This window comes from Diospyros lotus, chromosome 7, assembly GCF_014633365.1.
Source record: "Diospyros lotus cultivar Yz01 chromosome 7, ASM1463336v1, whole genome shotgun sequence".
NCBI lineage: Eukaryota > Viridiplantae > Streptophyta > Magnoliopsida > Ericales > Ebenaceae > Diospyros > Diospyros lotus.
Genome location: NC_068344.1, coordinates 4260406 through 4281810, shown reverse-complemented (window position 1 = coordinate 4281810; position 21405 = coordinate 4260406). Strand labels below are relative to the sequence as shown.

Here is a 21405-nt window from a genome sequence, read left to right as displayed (position 1 = left end):
ATTGATCATTGATATTATGTGACAAGTGTAGTGTGGGATAATGAGAGGGGCCATCAATGATGGCTCCAAGTGTCATAAATGCCATTTATGGCCACGAGGTTTACTCTAATCAAATTGGGATGATTAACAATGTAAGAATTCTTATCTATATGGCTTAAGTAAATATAATTTATTGAAAAATAGAATGCATTTATTATAATTTTTCTTAGGTATAAGTCTTTTCTTTTAAATTGTACTAAGGTCCATTATTACTTGAATATACGACACTATTAGCTTCACAAATTTTAAATTTTAATAAAAAATAAAAAAAATTAAATAGTTTGACATTATTGCTTATGTTAATAAGATTTTATTTTTTATAATATGAAAAATTGGAAGGTTGCTCAATCACAATGAGCCTTAAACTTGAATCTATCTCATTTTTTTTTAAAACTCATAATCAATGTCCTCCACAATTTTAAATGAATGAATAAATTTATCGTGAATCAAAAATTTAAAGCCTAACTCTTAAATTGATATAATCAATTATTAAAATAAAAAATTTATTTTTTAAGAATAGTCATATTTAAACCCTCTCAAAACAAAATGAGACTCGACAATGTGACCTTGAAAACAATAAATTTATTTTTTCTACTCTAATAATTATTTTTAACAAAAAATAAAACCCTACGAAAGTGAGGTTTTATTTTCAATTATTATTTTCATATTAAAAATTGCTGTTTGAAGGTAGAAACATGATCCTCCAAGCTGGATTTCAACGGACGAGCAGCCAAAAAAGTCAATAACTTGGCATGGATTAAGGGACTTGCAATCAAGAAGCACCACAATTGATCTCCCGCCCACGTGGAGCATTCTTATATTGCCTGATGCAGGCCCCTTTCTTCACCATCACCCAATTTCAGTCCCTATCAATTATCCCGGCATTCTTATGTAATTCTAAAACATAGTGGTTGAGTTAATATATAATTAATATATACGAATATATAATAAAGAGGCTTTGTAGATCAACTGATTTCTCGTGCTCTTGGGATCAAAATTGGGGAAGGCAGCAATTGAAATAAATTTTCAGCATTACCACGTGGCGAGCAGGCACATGCCGGAAACAACCCGTTGCTAAAGTTCAATGATTTTAGCTAATTTTAGCGATGGTTATGAAATTGCCACTAAATGTTATCAATCGTCGCAAAAAATATAACTTTGCAGCTATTACTCCGACGGTTGTTAAAAATCGTCGCTAAAATCTGATTTTTTTGTAGTGTGATAATAAAAAATTCATACTATGGGCATGGTAGACAAAGAGAAAAATTCAATGCTTATGACTAGATGGCAATGGATGTTGCCAGACTAAGAATATGACAGTATATTAAGCAAAAGGGTTTTGGTTATAAACATATAGTGATGAAAGATCCCAATTTGAGTGCATAAAAATTCTTTGAGATGTTGTTAGCTGCACAAGCTCTATTGTGGAATGGATGTGAAAAATATTTAGTGTTATCTATTACAATTGATACTTTTAAGTCTTAAGAGTGATTACAATATGTCTAAGGGTTATTTTAATCACATGGTGAAAATTATGGGTGATGCATTGCCAAGTGATAATTGTATCCCTACTAATTTTTATTGTGCAGAAAAATAAGTGAAAAAATTAGGCTTGGAGTGTATAAAAATTGATTGTCGTCCTAAATGATGCATGTTATTTTACAAAGATGATCAGAACGAGAGAAATTATAAATTTTGTGGGAAAGAATGCTTCAAATGAACCTTTAGAAGAGGTAAGGTTAAATACACACCTTAGAAGAAGATGTGAAACTTTCCACTTGTGCCAAGCCTACAAAGACTTTATTTTTCAATGGATATAGCTAATCACATGAAATGTCATCATGAGAACCCAAGAGAGCCTAACTGTAACGCCCGTAAATATAAATAATTTGATTTTTGGGATAATTTAAATTAAAAGAAAAAGTAAAGTAATTGGTTGTGGTTAAATAAAATTAAATTAAGTGATTTTTATGGAAATAAGAAATTAGGATTGTTAATTTTGTTATTTAGGAATTTCTGGAAAAAGAAAAAAATTAAAATAAATTAATTTGAGTGATTTTCAGAAAGTTTGGGCATTTCTGTAATTATTATAGGGGGTGAAAGTGCGATTAAATGAAAGATAGGGGTGGCTGGCGTGATTCACGGAAAGGGACAAAAATCACATTAAATATAACCTAAGTTGTATATAGGTTAGATGTGAGCGTGGGCGCGGGCGGTTCGTGCGCGAGACGGCCAGGCGGTGGACGCGGCTTCGAGTCCGCGGGCAGGCGTGCGCGAGGGCCGATTTTTGGCTGATTTTAATCAGCCAAAGACGTCCGAAACGACGTCATTTCGGTGAGGCGGTGGCCTCCCCCAGCGGCTGGTCGCGCGCTGCCACGTGGCGGCCCCTCCCTTGCTCACTTTTGGCCGAGTTTTAAGCCAATTTCGGCGTCCTTTTTGCGTGCAAACAGTAAGGAAAATTGCAGAAAATCTAGCAGCGTGCGCGACGTAAATTTGAGATTTTGGGGCTTCAAAAATCGGAATCCCTGATTTAATTATCTAAGTATGTGCCTAATCTAGTAATTAATATTTTCTGCGGTTGAAATTTCATTTGGGGCTCAATTTTATTAATTTTGTCAATAAATGGAATATTGCAGTTTGTATAACGTTGACCGTGTTTTGTCAAACTGAGCCTAAGGTTATCTCCGGAAAGGCAAGTTCTCTATACCCTCGTTGTCGATTCTTTCGTTATCAATTTATTTGACCTCCTTTCGTTAGATTTGGCTGTTAATAAATTATGGAATTTAAACGGTGTGTTTAATAATTTAATTTATTAACCTGGTTTCGAGGGTATTAATCGTTGGTTGCCTACGGGGGTTTGTATCACCCCCAATCCTATGGGAATGATGTCGTACTCACCCGGGGCTAAGTTCCTAGCTGTCGGGTATTATTATGGATTTTCGGTTATTTATTGGCTAGAGCGGTTGGGCAGTGGGGGCAAGGGTTAGCCGTTCGGTGACGGTGAAACTGTTGTATGGTCTATTTTAGGCCGTCAGATGGTCTCTCCTAGTCACTAACCGCTGACCGGTGTCAGGCACTGCTGACCTACTCTACCGTTATGTGATTATAGCATGCCTGATTATTTCATTTTTGTTGCATGGTTTGGTATGCACATGGGTTCGGGCTGCATGATGGGATCATCATGATTTGGTTATGCTTGATCACGGACATTCTAGATTGGTCAGGTTGCATCCAGCACGGGCATATGCATCGCGTGTGATTTACTACGTGGGCGGAGCATGGCTTGATGCCTGGATGTATGGGCGCCTTGTATCACGTTGGTGCTCATTACGCCTTGCATTTTATATGCATTGCATGGTTACTGGTAGTTATTAGTTCTCGGACGGGAGTACCGTTCCGAGGGAGCCTTTGGCTCGGCTGTCGGGAGTACCGGCAGGGATACGGGTGACGGGAGTACCGACCCGGGACAGTGCGCACAGGTTTGTGGTGATTTATGTTGCCTTTCAGGGCAGCGGCAGGTTGGTATGGGACTTGGGTGCCAGGTGTTCTATGTGGGCCCCAAGGACCGGTATATGTTTTATTATGGTGCACTGTTGCGTTGTTGCGTCACATGGCTTGTGTGTACATGTGGGTTTATATTTGGGATGATATCCTCTTCTGTTTCATTTACCGCCTTCCATTTCATATAAACTTGCTGAGTCTTGCGACTCACCTTACTTTCCATCATTCCAGGTAAGGGTAAGGCTAAAGTCGAGGGCGAGGACCGTGCCACCTAGCAGCCAGCCGTGTCGGTAGGGTGTACAGTTAGCTGCCCCTGCTTTCTCTGATGTTTTGTTAGAAATTTTTTACTCTCATTTTTTACTGTGCCCGGTTGTTCCTTGTATCTTTTATCGTTGGCACAAGTGTCTGTATATTCTCATATACTCCTTGACTGCTGTTCCAGCAGGGTACTTGTAGGCGTGCATGTATATTGTTTTGCTTCCGCTGTTGTATTTGTCGTATGTATGCATGCCAGGGTATTTTTGTCTTGTGTTTGTTTCTCTTCTCTTATGTAGGTGCTCTCGTTCGGATTGATCGGGCGGTTGGGATATCCGGGCGAGGGTGCTTACACTAACATTTTATATCATCCATTTGATGAAGAAGAGTGAAGACATTTTAACTCAACCTATCCTAATTTTGCACAAGACCCCCAAATATGTGATTAGGTTTATGCACTGATAGTTTTTCTCCATATTACCTATTTAGTCATACTTATTCTTGTTATCTTATTATCATTATTTTTGGAATTTGTTATTTCTTTGTTTCTTTGTATTTGGAGGATTTTGAATGATTATTTTAAATAATTGTTCAGAGACTTTGATTCTTGACTTTGGGATTATAAATCATCACTGTTGTGATTGTTGTTGGAATTGGGGATATTACATATTATTGACATTAAATTTTTTTCCATTTGAAAGCAGATTTTATATATATGAAGTTTAAGAATCAAAAGATGGATAGGAAAGATTTGCCCCAACTAGGGATGACATTATTTTGTTATCTAAGTAAAAGTTAAGACTGCGTTCTCTTTATTTTTTAATTTTTAATTTTGAGTTTTAAATTTATTTTTAGTTTTCTATTTTGATAGTCTGTTTTTAGAAAATTGAAAAAGCGTTCTTTTTGTCATTTTAAAAAATTATTTTTCAAAATAGAAAATTAGAAAATACGTTCTTTTTGAAATTTTGAAAATATTTTTTTAATGATATTTTATTCAATAAATTTGATTATTAAGTAAATTATAAATATTTAATGTTAATATATTATTAAAAAAATATACATTTTAAAATTAATGAATTTTATAATATTTTTTCTCATTACAATAATAAAATATGAATAAATAAATAATTAAATATATTTTGAGTTTTGTGTTTGTTTTGAATGAAAACACTCAAAACAACTTTTTGTTGTTTTGAGTTTTTTTTACAATTTTTTTTTTGTTTTCAAAAATGCATTTTTAAAAATAACAAAGAGAACGCGTTTTCATTATTTTAAAAAATTAAAAATGACTTGAAAACAGTAAAGAGAGCACAACCTAACTTTTTTAACATTTAAGATGGAAAAAGTGCTCAAAATATTGATTTTTTATAAATGGAATATTTTTGTCTCTAAATAACAAATTTAGGCTGTGTTCTTTTTACTTTTCAATTTTGAGTTTTGCATTCATTTTTAATTTTCTATTTTAATAGTCTATTTTTAGAAAATTGAAAATACGTTCTCTTTGTTATTTTAAAAAATTATTTTTCAAAACAAAAAATTAGAAAATACGTTCTCTTTGAAATTTTGAAAATAATTTTTTAATAATATTTTATTCAATAAATTTAATTATTCAGTAAATTAAAAATGTAAAGACAAAAGACAAACCACCATAAGGGCACATTATATATGTAATACCCCATATTTTCATAAGGTTGCCACCTAATTTAGACGAGTTTGAAATATAAAAAAATTGGATTGATAGCAAAATAAATCATTGAATCAACGGTAGGGAGCGCCTCAGAGCTTAGATACCTAAGTAAAAAGTTATTTCATCGACGAGCGTCTCTAGGCGAGATTTATGATGCAAAAATAAATCAAATCAGAGACGATTTTTGGTACAGCTAACTTGTAGCCTAAAACATTGAATGATGGTAAGGGACTTCTAAGAAATCTACGAAACCTTGAGGAGTCTCTAATTTTATGAATAGAACAACCCTTAAGTGGTTTCAGGATAAAATCAAAGGGTTTGCGATTGAAACACGCATTTGGGGCCTCAGTATAATTTTTAATTCTAGTTGAAAAAAAGTTGAAAATGTTAATTTTCCAAATTCATTGGGTCAATTGTGAATCATGAGAGTTAGGGGTTCACGGTGTAAAATATCAAAGTCTAAAGACTTGAAATGAGGCCTAAAATGCATAAGGAATTTGTACGAAGGCAAAAGTGTAAATTTTAAAACTAGCAGTACCATGGCCGATCTGACCCCCGCACATGGGAGCCAAAATTCGGTGATGGGACTGTCGATCTTGCCAAGGTATGGCCAAGCATGGGCCTAGAAAGCGTGTGGGCAAAGTTATGACTGTTGATTAGCTGAAAAAAGGTCAGATTTTGCCTATAAATAAATGAGGGTTTCAGCCAAATTTAAAGTATCAAATTTGAGCATTCAAGAGTGTTTTGAGAGATTTGATAGAAGGTTATTGCTCTAGAGGTCTTGGGGATCATTTCTGAAAAATTTGGAGAATTTTTGTGATAGTTTAAGGGGGTTTCGAAGGTGGTCGAAAAATCAAAACGATGGCTAGAGTCGGGCTGTTTTTGGCAGATTTGAGACTTGTCTTGTGGTGGTGCATGCACTGGTTATCTTTCGATGGTGGGTTTTGTCCTGACGCATGAGGGCGCGTAGCCTATGGGTAATTTTTGAAATTTTTATTAATATTTTTTAAAAATTATTTTATGAATTATGGTGGAGAAAAATTTGAAAAACTTTAAGGAGGTAATTATTTTGAAATTATCGAAGGAAAAATAAAGAGAAAATGGAGAAAAATTATGGAAAAATAGATATTGATATTCTTTTGAATGAATATGATGTCTAGGGAATGTTGAGGGTCAAGATTGAGTAATTATTCAATTATTGAGGCCTGGCACACAAATCGAGGTCAGCACTTATTTCGAGGTTATCATTATACAAAGGTGAGTGATCCTACCCCCAAATTGGTTTTGTTGCATGAATTTGTACGCGATATGTTTTGCCTATGTTGAGTATGATATTCACGAAGGTTGCTAAATTATATATAATTTATGAACATCTTGTCATATTTGTACATGTATTGTTACATCGATGATTGTGATATTTCATTCAGTATGATATTATTGGCATATCGATATTTGTGTCGAGATGGGATGTTTTCCTAATAGTATGGCTAAAATTCCTCAAATGTGTTTTCCAGAATAACGTACAGGAGTCTCGGGATGACTGCCTATGGTTTCGTGTCGGGCTGGATTATTAGGGAAGTTACACTAGGGCGTATGTTTGTTCATGTCTTTGCATCATGCATTCATGTAACTATTTTGAACCCTCACTTAGATGATTCAACATTTAACTTGGACTATGTCCTTGAAATATTCAAACGTTCTAGTTGGGACTTGCAGCAAAGGCAAAGACGTGGTTGAGATGAAACAACATAAGATGTTGTGTTCAATGGGTCTGGCAAGTTGTTCTTGTATTTTGCTTCCTCATGAAGATTCGAATATGTTTTAGTCATATTGAGAAACTTATGTTTTGTCAATGAATAGTCTCGTAGAATAAAATAACGTTATGTTTTATGAATGATGTTTGAAAAAGATCATATAATATTCTTATGGTTCAATATTATTTTGAGGCATCTTTTGATTATGTTTGAGGTACTTAGTTGTTATTTCCAAGAGATAGTTTTCCATGTAATTTGTTTGAAGATAGGATGTTATACTATGGTACGATTTTCATGTTTGTGAATAAAGTGAGTTTGGTTAAGTACCATATCAGGTTTCGATTCTTGTTTCCTCATTTGAAATGATATGTTGGAGATTTTCTTTAAAATACGGTGCTTGAGGTGTTAAGAGATGTATCGTGGATGTTGAACGTGTATCTATATGTTGAGCCCTAGTGACACGCCTTGAAAAAGTGAGGTGTTACAATATATGTGCCATTTGGAGGTCCGAGAAAGGAACAAAATATGTGATAAAGACCACCAATCTAATTGGGTATCAACCCTTGAGAAATTGACATATTATAATAAGGACCATGCTACATGTACCGGTGGGATGACAGGCCTGATGACCAAATCAGACTTCATCATTGATCATCAAGGCGCCGTGGACGAGAGAAGCCCAGGTTTCATGAAGCCTGATTAGGCTCAGATGAAGCCTGACTGGGCTTAGCCCAAAGGCAACAGCAGTGAGGCGACAAGATGTGCAACAATGGTTAACACGAGGTGACGACATGATGCAACAGCAATCATGCGAGGCCTTACAGTGGGGCGATGACAAGATGCAACGATGGTTGTGTGAGGCACTGTAACAGGACGACGATAGGACGCATCTACGATTGAAGAAGTGGCAAGGGGAATGCAGTGATGAGGCGATGCGAGGTGGTGCTTGCTAGAGGTGGCTATGGCAGAGGAGAAAGGAGGCGGCCAAGTGTAGGTAAGGCATAACATATATTAGAGATTTGATTATTAGAGATTTTGTTGCTTATGTGCTAGCACAATGTAGAAATCTTGACAACACACTCATTGCTTGTTGTATGTTTGGTCTGGTTGCAGTGAGATACATCAAGCAACCTATGAGACTCCTATAAACAGCTTCATCAACCTTGTCTACACCATCTTTCTTGTGAAGTTTCTCCTTTTGATTCATAGGAGTACTCATTGATTTGCAATCCTCTATTTGAAATTTCATCAAAATCTCCTTAGCATATTTTCTCTAACAAATGAAGACTTATTGCTAATCTTGCCTGATCTTCATTCCAAGAAAATATGCCATCACTTCCAAGTCTGTTATTTCAAATACTTTCATCATTTCCTGCTTGAATTGCTCAATGAGTATAACATTACTTCCTATCACTAAGAGATCATCCACATACAAAGAAACAATCAGAGTGTCAGCATTAGAGTGCTTAACATAAAGAGTTGACTCACTCATACTTTTTGCAAAACCAAGACTCAACAAATGCTCATCAATTCTGCTATACAGGCTCTTGGAGCCTATTTTAATCCATACAAGGCCTTTTTGAGTAAATAAACCTTGTCTTCCTCCCCTTGCATTGTAAATCCCTCAGGTTGCTCAACATATATCTTCTCTTGTAAATAACCATTAAGAAAGATAGATTTTACATCAAGCTGAAACACTTTCTACCTTTTTAGAGTTGCCAATGCCAAGAGTAATCTGATGGTGTCAAGATGTGCAACAGAAGCAAATGTTTCTGAGAAGTTAACTCCAAACACTTGAGCGAACCCCTTCACTATAAGTCTGGCTTTGTGCTTGTTGATAGAACCATCTGCATTCAATTTGGTTCTAAATACCCATTTGACTCCAATAACATTTTTATGTTGAGGCCTCTCAACTAGCTTCCAGGTCTGATTTTTTTCAATCATTTTTAGCTCATCTTACATTGCAGCTACCCATTTTGGATCTTCTTTTGCTTCACAAAATCCCTTTGGTTCAAACACTACAACATTGCATCTCTGGTAAACCTCAGTGAGCGGCCTGGTTCCTCTAACAGGTGGTTCATCAACTTGTTCACTTTGCTCCAATGGAAAGTCAATAATTTACTCAAAAAATTACTTTTCTTCTTGTCCTTCCCAGCACCATTGTTGCTCTTCCACAAAATGAACATCTCTGCTGACTAGAATTTTACTAGTTTGAGGTTGATAAATTCTATAAGCTTTAAAGATGTTGCTGTAACCAATAAAAATGCCAGATTCTGCTCTCTTATCAAGTTTATCTATCTTCACCTAAGGCACATGAGTAAAGTAGATACAACCAAATTTTTTTAAATTTTGTAGTGAAGGTTTATAACCATACCATGCTTTAAATAGAGTTTTCCCTTTTACAGCTTTTGTAGGAAGCCTATTTAGCGGAAACACTATTGTATTAGCAGCTTCTGCCCATAAGTTTTTTGAAAGTCCTTTCTTATGTAGCAAACATCAAACCATCTCCATTATTGTTCTATTCTTTATTCGTGATTTTATATAACCCACGAATAACACACAAGTATACGCGGTCAAAACAAGTAAAGTGGTGAATAAGATATCGTTCTCATGGAGATTGATTACTAACCTTTTAAATACTAAAATTATTCACAATTAACTATATTTGGACAATTGATTAATTAAGAAAATTAATTAATATATAACTAACAATTAACTAAGAATTAAAAATTAATTGGTTAAGACCTAGGGTTTTTTAAATTCACTTAGCAAATCCACTTTATCAAATTACCTCAATTTATGGTTGATTAGATTATAAACTATGTCAATGGAGCACTCTAATTTATTTGTTAGCCTATTTCTAGGTCTAACAAATTTATTCAACTAACTTAACTCACTATATGTCTATGTGAATTAGAATTAGAGAACACATTAAGCATAGGTACTGATTATATGAAAATATTCATTACAAATATAATCACAAATTGAACATGTAATCAAGTGAATGTCTTTCCCAATTAACATATGTTATTTTGTCCAAAATCTATTTCTTATTTATCTATGTCTAGCATCATAAGAAATCTCAAATAATGTAATTGGTGATAAAGCAATTATAAGCATTCAGTTTATAACAAAATAAACATAGTTAATGTAACAATGACAACCAAAAATTGAGTAATCAATAAAGTTTCAATGCATACGATCCTTTAAAAACCCTAGACAATTATTTAGCCACTCATAAGAAATAAAATATTCTCAAAATTAATCAAGAGTTGCTGCATAATTAAAATCCTAAACAATTCAAGGGAAACAGAAAACAAAAACTCTAAGGAAGGAAGGAAAGAAGTCCCCTGCCCAGATTTGAAACCAGATTTGATTCGGAGCGAATCCAACAGATTTGCCGCCTGCATCTGTGTCATGTCGTTGCTTTTGTTACCAAGCCTTGTGACTTGTTATGCAAACACAAAGGGCTGTGGCTGATTGCTGTGCAACTTCCTTTTCTTCCAATCTTCTCTGGTCGTTGCTGTCTTCAATCTCCAAGTCCCTGTTGTTCTGCCGCTATATATTATAATAATATATATATGCATGGATTCTAAGTCTCCACGGACAGCCCTAGCACATTTACATGCCCACATCACTTAATTTAATAAAATAATATATAATATAAAATATACTATTAATTATATTAATTTTAATTATATTATAATATTATTTATTTATTATTTTTATTTTTTATTTTTTATTTATATTATAATATTAAATTATAGTATTAATTTTAAAATTAACTTTATAATATTTTTTTTGTATCTTTATTTTTTTATTTTTATTTTTATTTAACCCAAATACCAAGAAGTATTCTTGCAAAATAATAAAAATTACTAGAAATTAAATATATGTAAAGAAAACTCAAAATACTAGACAATTTTAGGTAAAACATATATAAAATACTAAAAACACTACTTAATTGTGACCAATAAATATGTGAATAAATTCCCACATCATTTTTCCTTTCACTCACCACATTTTGCTATAGAGTGTAAGGGGTAGTGAATTGGTGTTCAATTTTAGCCTTTTCACAAAATTGATTAAACAGAGCTAATGTATACTCCTTTCCATTATTAGATCTCAAAATCTAAATTTTTCAACCACTTTGATTTTCAATCCAAGTTTTAAATCTCTAAAAAATTCTACAACTTTGATTTGAATCTTAAGAAATAAATCCAACACATTCTAATTAGATCATCAATAAAGACAATGTAATATTTACTTCCTTTTAATGATGGTTTTGATTAAGGTCCACAGAGATTAGTGTGGATCAACTCTAACTTCTTTGTTGCTCTCCAAGCTGTTTGTGAGAAAGGCAGTCTAGTTTGATTTCCATATTGACACACCTTGCAGCTTGACAACAATTCATTCAGCAGTGGTAGGCCTTGCACAAGATCTATTTTCCTCATTAGCAGTAGCGCATTAGGATTGAAGTGTCCTATCCTCTTGTTCCAAAGCTCTACACTGTTGTTTGAACTAAGAAAAATAGCTTGCTTTGCCTCCATCAAGTCTAATGAGAAGCTTTTGCCTCTCATTTTCACTTTGAACAAGTCTTGTCCTGCTATATCTTTGATTAGATATAATTTGTCCTCAAATAGGACTTTATATCCCTTTTCAAGTAACTGCCCAACTGATGTGTGATTTTATGCACAATTAATTCGGGCAAGTGTACCCTAGTCAAATATGCATATAATGATGAAAAGAGTGTCAATCCCACGAGGACTATATCACAATACCAAAATAATTCTAAATTAACCTAAGTTGAACCAATTAATTAATCGATGAATAAAAAGAAAAATAAATGAAAAACTGGATTCTTTGTGAGAAAAATTAATTAATGAGTGCACTAGGGTTTAGATTTCATTTAATTTGGATTATGTAATTATCTATTCAACCCAATTCAAAACCACAAATACCTTTATAGTATTTTATAATTATTTACATGTGAAGGTGGATTTTCCTCAATTAATTAATAAGCTTTCTCAAGTCATATTAATCCTTTACTAATTCAATTTCACTGTCAGATTTCTGAGCAGATATCAACGAAATAAATAAGCATTAAGTTCTTTGGAAACCTCTAATCTCGAAAGGGGATTTGACTCACTAAGCTTCCTCGATTGCCACACACAAGCTAATCATCTTTCGATCTCATAGTCAAGCACGTGATTTATATTGCCTATGGATCTAATTTATGACAATCTTTTAGTCAGTCATGCATAAATCATTAAATCATTAAAAGGTGGCCAATCTTTTAAAGCATTAAGCACAACAATATAAAATCCTCACGCAAATAATAATCGGGTTTTGAATCAAACTAAACAAATAATCACATAATTTCAAAATTAAAATCCATCCAAATCCTAGCTAAAAGAAATTAGCTAGATATTATTAAAGTAAAAATAACAACAGAAATTAAAAGGAGAAAGAAGTTCCCTGCCTAGATCTGTTTCAGATCTGGGTCACGTTGCTGCTCTGTGCGTGGCTTCCTTCCGTGCACCGCTTCCTTCTTCCTCCCAATCTCCAAACGCTTCTTCACTGTGCGCACCCCCTAATTTCCTTCACTGCACCGCAGCTCCTGTTCTTTCATTCCTCACTTCAGCCTCCAATCTTCTCACATATTATATATATATATATATATGTGTGTGTGTGTGGCGCATGGAGCCCTAAGGCCTTTCACACGCCACTGCCACCATTAATATATATATATATGAATATTATAGTTTAATATATAATATTTAATATACTATTAAATATAATAACTTTAATTATATTATAATATTAATTATTTAAAATATTTATTTATTTATTTTAAAATTAATTTTATAATATATATTTTTTTTCCTTTTACGTTCAAATCTTCAAATTAATTTCCTTTGCCGAGTTCCTACAAAAAGAGATTAAAATAATATAAAATCCATATAAACACACATTTATGTAAGAAAATTAACACAAGGTTAAGATAAAAAATAGATAAAAATATGTAAACAATTAAGCCCTATCAAATACCCCTACACTTAACATTTTGCTTGTCCTCAAGCAAATTAGAGAAGAAATACCAATTAAACATTTCATTTTCATGTTAGGCCAAAATCAAAAATTCCAACAACATATCAACGCATAATTAATCACAAAATTGGTTATCATCCATATTATCATATCAACTCTAAATCCAAAAGTATTAATTGAAAGAATTAATCATGCAAAATCATCAGTTTTGATGCCATGCATACTTCAAAATTAATTCATAGAACCTTGCAACTAGCACAATTAAATAATGAAATAGCTTTCTTGCAATCACTTCTATCCATTACTACAAACATAAAGAGTAACAGGGATAATGATGATTTTTATTTTTCTTTTTTTTTACTCTTTTCTAAGCATTACTTGGATTTTGATGCGAATGTCGACATTTTGTGATGAAGACATCCGGTTATTCTCCTAAATAATTGCTTAGAATGCATTTGCATACTCATATTTTGAACTACCATTTGACGTGAAGGATGATGCAGGAGCATACTATCAACCCTCAGTTACTACTAAGCAGCTCAAAACATAGGAGTAGATAAATAGCAATAACAACTTTTTTTTTTTTCTTTTTTTTGCTCTTTTTTTGTTTTTTTTTTTCATCGTCCCATTTTACTTTAACTCTGTTTAGGCCTAGTTTCAAGAAATAATCACAATATTATTCTCACATAATCAATCATGCATAATCACAAAATCCCATGAATATTATCAAGAAGCATATATTTCAACAATCATGATAATCCGACATAATCAATTCCTTTTCCTTAGCATTGTTAAATCTAGAATCAATAATCAAATAGAATAGTTCCCAATTTTGAATTAATTATGCATTGAACCAAAGTTAATATAGGAAACATGAAATCGGCCTAAACATGAAAATAAAACATTTTTTTTTAAAGAAAATCATCATTTATGCACATTATATATTTCTTCTTTTTTTTTTTCTTTGGAAATCAAAATTTGTTTTTGAGAATTATTGAATTTCCCACCCCCACATTTAAATTAAACATTGTCCCCAATGTTTAAAAAAAAAGGAAAAGAAAAGCAATACTCCCCTGGTGTAAGCCTTCTTGAAATGCTTAAAGATTGTTGGGCTTATTCTTTTGAAAAAGAGGGGTTGGATTTCTTGATTCAACAAGTCCTAAAAAGAAGAAAGATAAAAAAAAAAAAAGAAGAGAGAAATCAATCCAAGAATATTCTAAAAATTAAGAGAATAAAAAGAGAAAGAAAAAAAAATATTTCGAATGGGTTGCCTCCCATCAAGCGCTTCTTTATAGTCATTAGTTTGACTAAGTTTCTGTCTTCACGGAGGCTTGAATCCTTCTTCCATTAAAATTTTGTTTACGCCAATTGATGCATTTATTCCTTGAATGCTAGCAACTCTCAATCCAATTCCCTTCTTTTGCTCCCTCAACACCCTTATCAACTTTTCTTTTTCATGACCTGGTGGCTTGGCTTTTGACGAAGAAGAAGAAACATTCAAAGGCAACAACTTGTTTCTTTTGGATAGACAACATTTTTGTTTTTTTTTCAAATAGCTCACAACCTTGTTCTTGACATTTAAATTTTGTTCATGCTCATCAAAAGAGTTAGCAATGCAATTTTCTATAGGTTCATCTAATCTCTCTACCAAATCATTAATGTCATCTATGCTTAAGACTTGTTTTCCATTGTCATTAGAATGTTACGTAGCCTTAAACACATTGAAAGTAATTGTCTTATCATAAATTCTAAGGCTAAGTGTTCCTTGCTGGACATCAATCAAAGCTCTCCCTATGGCAAGAAAAGGTCTTTCTAAAATTAGCGGCATGTCATAATCTTCTTCCATGTCCAGAACAATGAAGTCAACAGGAAAAATAAATTTATCTACTTTTACCAAGACATCTTCCACTACTCCCCTTGGGTATTTTATACTTCTATCAGCCAATTGAAGAGAAATAGTGGTGGGTGTTGGTTCTTGTAAGCCAAGCTTTCCGAAAACAGAAAAGGGCATCAAATTAATACTTGCACCAAGGTCACATAAAACTTTATCAAACTTAATTTCTCCAATAGTACAAGGAATAGAAAAGCTCCCTGAATCTTTGAGTTTTGGAGGCAATTTATTCTGTAGAATTGCAGAGCATTCTTCATTAAGTTTCACTATCTCAAATTCCTCCAACTTTCTTTTATTTGCAATTATGTCTTTCAAAAATTTGGCATAACTTGGCATTTGTGATATAACATCAAGAAGAGGGATGTTAATATGTAATTTTTTAAACACCTTTAAAAATTTAGCAAATTTTTTATCCAAGTTAGCCTTTAGAAATCTTTTAGGAAAAGGAAGAGGGATTTTGTAATATTTTAAATTAAGAGAAGAAGAACTCCCATTTTTCTCTGTTGATAGCTCCCGATCCTCTTCTTTAGCTTTATGCTCTTGGCTTTCTTCCTCTGTTGAATGCTTTTCATCTTTTTCCTTACTTTCTAATTCTTTTCCACTTCGCAAAGTAATGGCTTTTACATGCTCCCTTGGATTCTTCTCAGTATTGCTAGGCAATCCTCCTTGTGGTCTTTCTGAAATTGCTTGGGCAAGTTGTCCAATTTGAGTTTCCAAGCTTTGCATTCTTGCCTCTGTACTATTGATAAATTTTGCCATCATATCTTCCAAATTCGACTTCTTCTCCTGTGGAATTTGATGTTGTTGTTGTTGAAAGCCGGGGGGCACTCTTTGTTGATTATTACTCCAAGAAAGATTAGGATGGCTCCTCCATCCTGGATTGTAAGTGTTGGAGTAGGGATTAAAATTTGACCTGTTGCCACCATAAGAAATAAAATTAGCTTGTTCAGACAAACTAGAAGAAAAAGGATTTCCTACTTGACAATCTACACTAGCATGTCCTCCTCGCCCACAAAGCTCACAAGAAAGAAAATGGGAAGAAGAAGAAGAAGCATTCATAGTTGAAACCCCCAAATTACCCAAATTCTTATTTAATTCAGCAATTTGAACAGATAAAGCAGTGATAGAATCAACATTATAAATTCCAACTCCCTTTTTATTTGCTCTCTCATTGTCCCATTGATAACTGTTGGCTGCCATCTCCTCCAAAAGTTCATATGCTTCCTCGGGAGTTTTCCTCATAAGGGTACCACCTGCAGTTGCATCTAACATTGAACGAGAAGATTGATTAATGCCATTATAAAAAGTTTGCACTTGCATCCAAACAGGTAAACCATGGTGAGGACATTTCTTTAAATCTCTCCCACGACTCATATAAGGATTCATTACCAAATTGTGAAAAAGTTATGTCATTCCTTAATTTAGCCGTTTTAGAAGGTGAAAAATATTTAGATAAAAAGTTTTGTGCTAGATCATTCTATGTAGTAATAGAACCTGCAGGAAGAGAATTAAGCCATTCTTTTGCTCTATCTTTCAAGGAAAAGGGAAACAACCTAAGTCGAACTGCATCCTCACTAACTCCATTATGCCTAAAAGTATCACATATTTCAAGAAAATTAGCAATATGAGAGTTAGGATCATCATTAGGGCCAGAAAATTGTACACTCATCTGGATCATTTGAATAATTGCAGGTTTGATCTCGAAGTTATTTGCTTGCACATTGGGCCTCCTAATGCTTGAGGTAGTGCCATCTAGAGTAGGTGTAGCATATGAGCTCAATGTCCTTTGATTATTTTGAGTTTGTTGTTCTTGCTCCATCTTGCTCTTTTTCTCCTTCTTTTGTTTTTTTAGAGTTTTTTCAATTTCTTGATCAATGGGTATCAGTTCTCCGCCACTAGCGCATGTCATGCACCATTGAAACCTACAAAGAAAAAGAAAAATACTAAAAATTAAAAAATTAAAAATAAAATTTCTAAAAGATGAAAAAAATAATAATAATAAAATTAAATTAAAATTGCAAAACCTAAAAGAAAACAAAAAGATGTTCAATCTAAGGCTAACTTATGTAGTTTTGATATGCAATAAACTAGTCCCCGGCAACGGCGCCAAAAACTTGATGTGTGATTTTATGTACAATTAATTCGGGTAAGTGTACCCTAGTCAAATATGCATATAGTGATGAAAAGAGTGTCGATCCCACGAGGACTATATCACAATACCAAAATAATTCTAAATTAACCTAAGTTGAACCAATTAATTAATCGATGAATAAAAAGAAAAATAAATGAAAAACTGGATTCTTTGTGAGAAAAATTAATTAATGAGTGCACTAGGGTTTAGATTTCATTTAATCTGGATTATATAATTATCTATTCAACCAAATTCAAAACCACAAATACCTTTATAGTATTTTATAATTATTTGCATGTGAAGGTGGATTTCCCTAAATTAATTAATAAGCTTTCTCAAGTCATATTAATCCTTTACTAATTCGATTTCACTGTTAGATTTCTGAGCAGATATCAACAAAATAAATAAGCATTAAGTTCTTTGGAAACCTCTAATCTCGGAAGGGGATTTGACTCACTAAGCTTCCTCGATTTCCACACATGAGCTAATCATCTTTCAATCTCATAGTCAAGCACGTGATTTATATTGCCTATGGATCTAATTTATGACAATCCTTTAGTCAGTCATGCATAAATCATTAAATCATTAAAAGGTGGCCAATCTTTTAAAGCATTAAGCACAACAATATAAAATCCTCACGCAAATAATAATCGGGTTTTGAATCAAACTAAACAAATAATCACATAATTCCAAAATTAAAATCCATCCAAACCCTAGCTAAAAGAAATTAGCTAGATATTATAAAGTAAAAATAACAACAGAAATTAAAAGGAGAAAGAAGTTGCCTGCCCAGATCTGTTTCAGATATGGGTCACGTTGCTGCTTTGTGCGTGGCTTCCTTCCGTGCGCCGCTTCCTTCTTCCTCCCAATCTCCAAACGCTTCTTCACTATGCGCACCCCCTAATTTCCTTCACTGCGCCGCAGCTCCTGTTCTTTCATTCCTAACTTCAGCCTCCAATCTTCTCACATATTATTATATATATATATATATGTGGCGCATGGAGCCCTAAGGCCTTTCACACGTCACTGCCACAATTAATATATATATATATATAATAGTTATTTTATTATAATATTATATATATAAATAGTATAAGATAAAATATAATATATATATATATGAATATTATAGTTTAATATATAATATTTAATATACTATTAAATATAATAACTTTAATTATATTATAATATTAATTATTTAAAATATTTATTTATTTATTTTAAAATTAATTTTATAATATATATATTTTTTCCTTTTACGTTCAAATCTTCAAATTAATTTCCTTTGCCGAGTTCCTACAAAAAGAGATTAAAATAATATAAAATTCATATAAACACACATTTATGTAAGAAAATTAACACAAGGTTAAAATAAAAAATAGATAAAAATATGTAAACAATTAAGCCCTATCACCAACACTTAACAAGTTTTGATTAATTTCAGGTACATAAAGAACATCAGTTATAATTTTAGTACCTGAATTGTTTTCCATTGCAACTGTCCCTCTTCTTTTGATAACAAAGAATTCTCTATTGCCAATTTTGACTTTGGAGCCAGTGGTTCTATCAAGCTCCTTGAATAATTCCTCATTGTATGTCATATGGTTGGTGCATCTGCTATCAATTAACCAGTTTTCACTTAAGTTGTTGGTAGCAAAATAAGTTGCTGCAAATAACTATTCCTCCTCCTTCCGATCAACTGTTTGGGCATCATTTTGTTGCTATTGTTTTTTGTTTATGTAAATTTTTGCAATGCGACCTAGCTAGTTGCATCTAATATTTGGCTTTCTCCAACACTTGAAATGTGGATGACTTCTTCTTCCACAATGTTGACAAGGAGGATAGCCTGGTTTGTTGTCACCTCCATTATTGTTGGTGTTTTTTGTGGTCTCAATCTAATCAACATAATTCTTTTTTTCTTGAACCTTCAACTGAACCTTCTTGCCTCATGATCATTCTTTGCTCTTGAGCCTATAATGCATTTAACAGTTCTGCCAAGGTGATACTTAACAGATCTTTGAAATTTTTCAAAGAGAAAATTGTTGATTCAAATCTTTCTAGGACAGTAACAAGAATTTTCTTAACTATTCTAAAATCAGGAAATTCAGTTCCAAGTAATCTTACCATATTCACAATGTTGAGAAGTTTGCCTGAATACGCCTTCACAGTATCTAAATCCTTCATCCTTTGCATTTTAAAAATCCCTTATCAGATTCAACACTCACATCTCTTTGACTTTCTCATTGCCTTCATACTCTTTCTTGAGAAAGTCCCAGATCTCCTTTGCTGATTTCAAGGTCATAATTCTGGTAAAGATTGCTGATGATACAGCTGCAAATAGACATGCATTTGCTTTTGATTTCCTTTGCCTTTTTTCCTTGTGATTCTTGATTTGAGCAAGAGTTGGGTTGTTAGACAAGAGAGGAACCACATAGTCCTCTTCTACAGCTTCCCAAAGATCACAAGCTTCAGATATGCCTCCATTCTAACTACTCATACTTGATAATTCACACCTTTAAACATTGGAGGAGCAACGACTGTGAAAAGTGAATCAGAATCCATAATGGGTGTTACAGGGTTGATTTAGTTTTGAGTGTGTGGTGTACCCTCAAACTCTTACAATCCCTTAAGAAGAAAGCTATAATACCAATTTGTAGGCATAGGCCTTTAACACAAAATAGTAGCAACTCAAACTTTAAGTCTAAAGCGAATAGAAGTTGAGAAAGAAGACCAGAAAATCTCTGCAAATCTGTCACCTTTTATTGAATCAACATGTGTTTAAATACATTCAAACGTAACAAACAAAGCGATAAAATCTACCATGATCCCATGAACTAAGAAACTGAAATGCTAGAAAATAAGAACTGACAAAATACAATAAAAAACCAAAACATAAATCATAAGACTTTGTCAAAAACTCCAAAAACAACATGTGCACACTTTTCTTTCCACCTTAGCAGCAAGTACTGCGGCATATTATATCAACAAGTATTAAGATGAATGCCCAACCCTGTAGATCTACTATTCTTGCATACACTATTGGTTTAGCTTAAGATCAAAATCGTTCTTCTCGATAAGTTGTCTTCGTTGAATAAGTGAAGTTTACTATCAATCAAACTGTGATGCATCCTCTAATTCCTTTTCAATCAAGAAATTAAGTCTAGCTGAGTTAAACGAAAGAAGAGAAAATGGGTTGTGCTTCAATCGCAATGAGAAGTTTGGGCTAGGACATCAATGCAAGAAAATATTTCTCACTGAGGGGTGTTAGTCAAAAAAGGATACCGATGGGGATATGGAGAAATTGAAGACTCAGTAGCCTACCAACTATCAGAAACACTTGAGATTCTGTCCATGCTATTGTTGGAGCACAATCACCACAAACAATGAAGGTACATGGTCAAATAGAATCATGCCAAATTACCCTTTTGGTGGGCTCAGGGAATACACACAACTTCCTAAACAATAAAATTGTAGAAAAGGTGGGAGTCAAATCCAACACAAAGGAGAACTTTGAGGTAGCTGTAGTTAGTGGAGAAAAAAATCTCCAACAATGGATGCTGTAATGCGGTACCTGTAATGCTCCAAGGACTTATTTTTGTTGTTAATTTTTATTTACTTCAATTTGAGGATTACAATGCTATGTTGGGGTCCTAGTGGTTATGTGTGTTGGGACCTATTATATGGGATTTTTCTAAGCTAACCATGCAATTCGATCATGACAAAAAGAAAATCATGCCAAGGGGGTTAGCCACACCAGCAAACAAACTGGCGGATCAAACTGGAATAACTAGGGAATTAAAGAAGAAAAAAGAAGAGATCCTCGTACATCTACACTCCATCTCCTTGCACTCAACTGAAAAAGAGAACTTAACCTATCAAGAAGTAGAATAGATTCTACAAACCTATCAGGAGGTGTTCAAGGAACCTTGTGGGCTACCTCCATCCTAGAACCCATGACCATCTATTGAATTTTGACTTAATAGCTGCTGATGTGGTTTGAAAGAGTCAAAATAAATTAGGATTATCCATAACCAATAAATTAGCAAATATCTTATATTGTTTGTTAGTTGTTTTGGCTGGATGTTATGCCATATTA

General features: G+C 33.4%; 1 protein-coding gene and 1 pseudogene across 1 annotated transcript; one reads left to right on the top strand and one right to left on the bottom strand.

Moving 5' to 3' along the window:
* Window positions 1-14989: 14989 nt before the first annotated feature.
* Window positions 14990-16997, bottom strand: LOC127806389 (uncharacterized). The gene is made up of 2 exons (XM_052343639.1): window positions 16673-16997; window positions 14990-16443 (listed from the first exon to the last, which is right to left on the bottom strand). The coding sequence occupies exons 1-2, from the start codon at window positions 16995-16997 to the stop codon at window positions 14990-14992; spliced, it is 1779 nt and encodes a 592-aa protein (XP_052199599.1).
* LOC127807037 (small nucleolar RNA R71) lies at window positions 16509-16601 on the top strand (annotated as a pseudogene).
* Window positions 16998-21405: the final 4408 nt, after the last annotated feature.

Coding starts and splice junctions, on each gene's coding strand:
- LOC127806389 (XM_052343639.1), bottom strand. CDS start 16,997: ATGGAGCAAGAACAACAAACTCAAAATAATCAAAGGACATTGAGCTCA. Junction 16,444..16,672: donor GCTTAATTCTCTTCCTGCAG/GTTCTATTACTA, acceptor GTTCAATGTTAG/ATGCAACTGCAGGTGGTACC.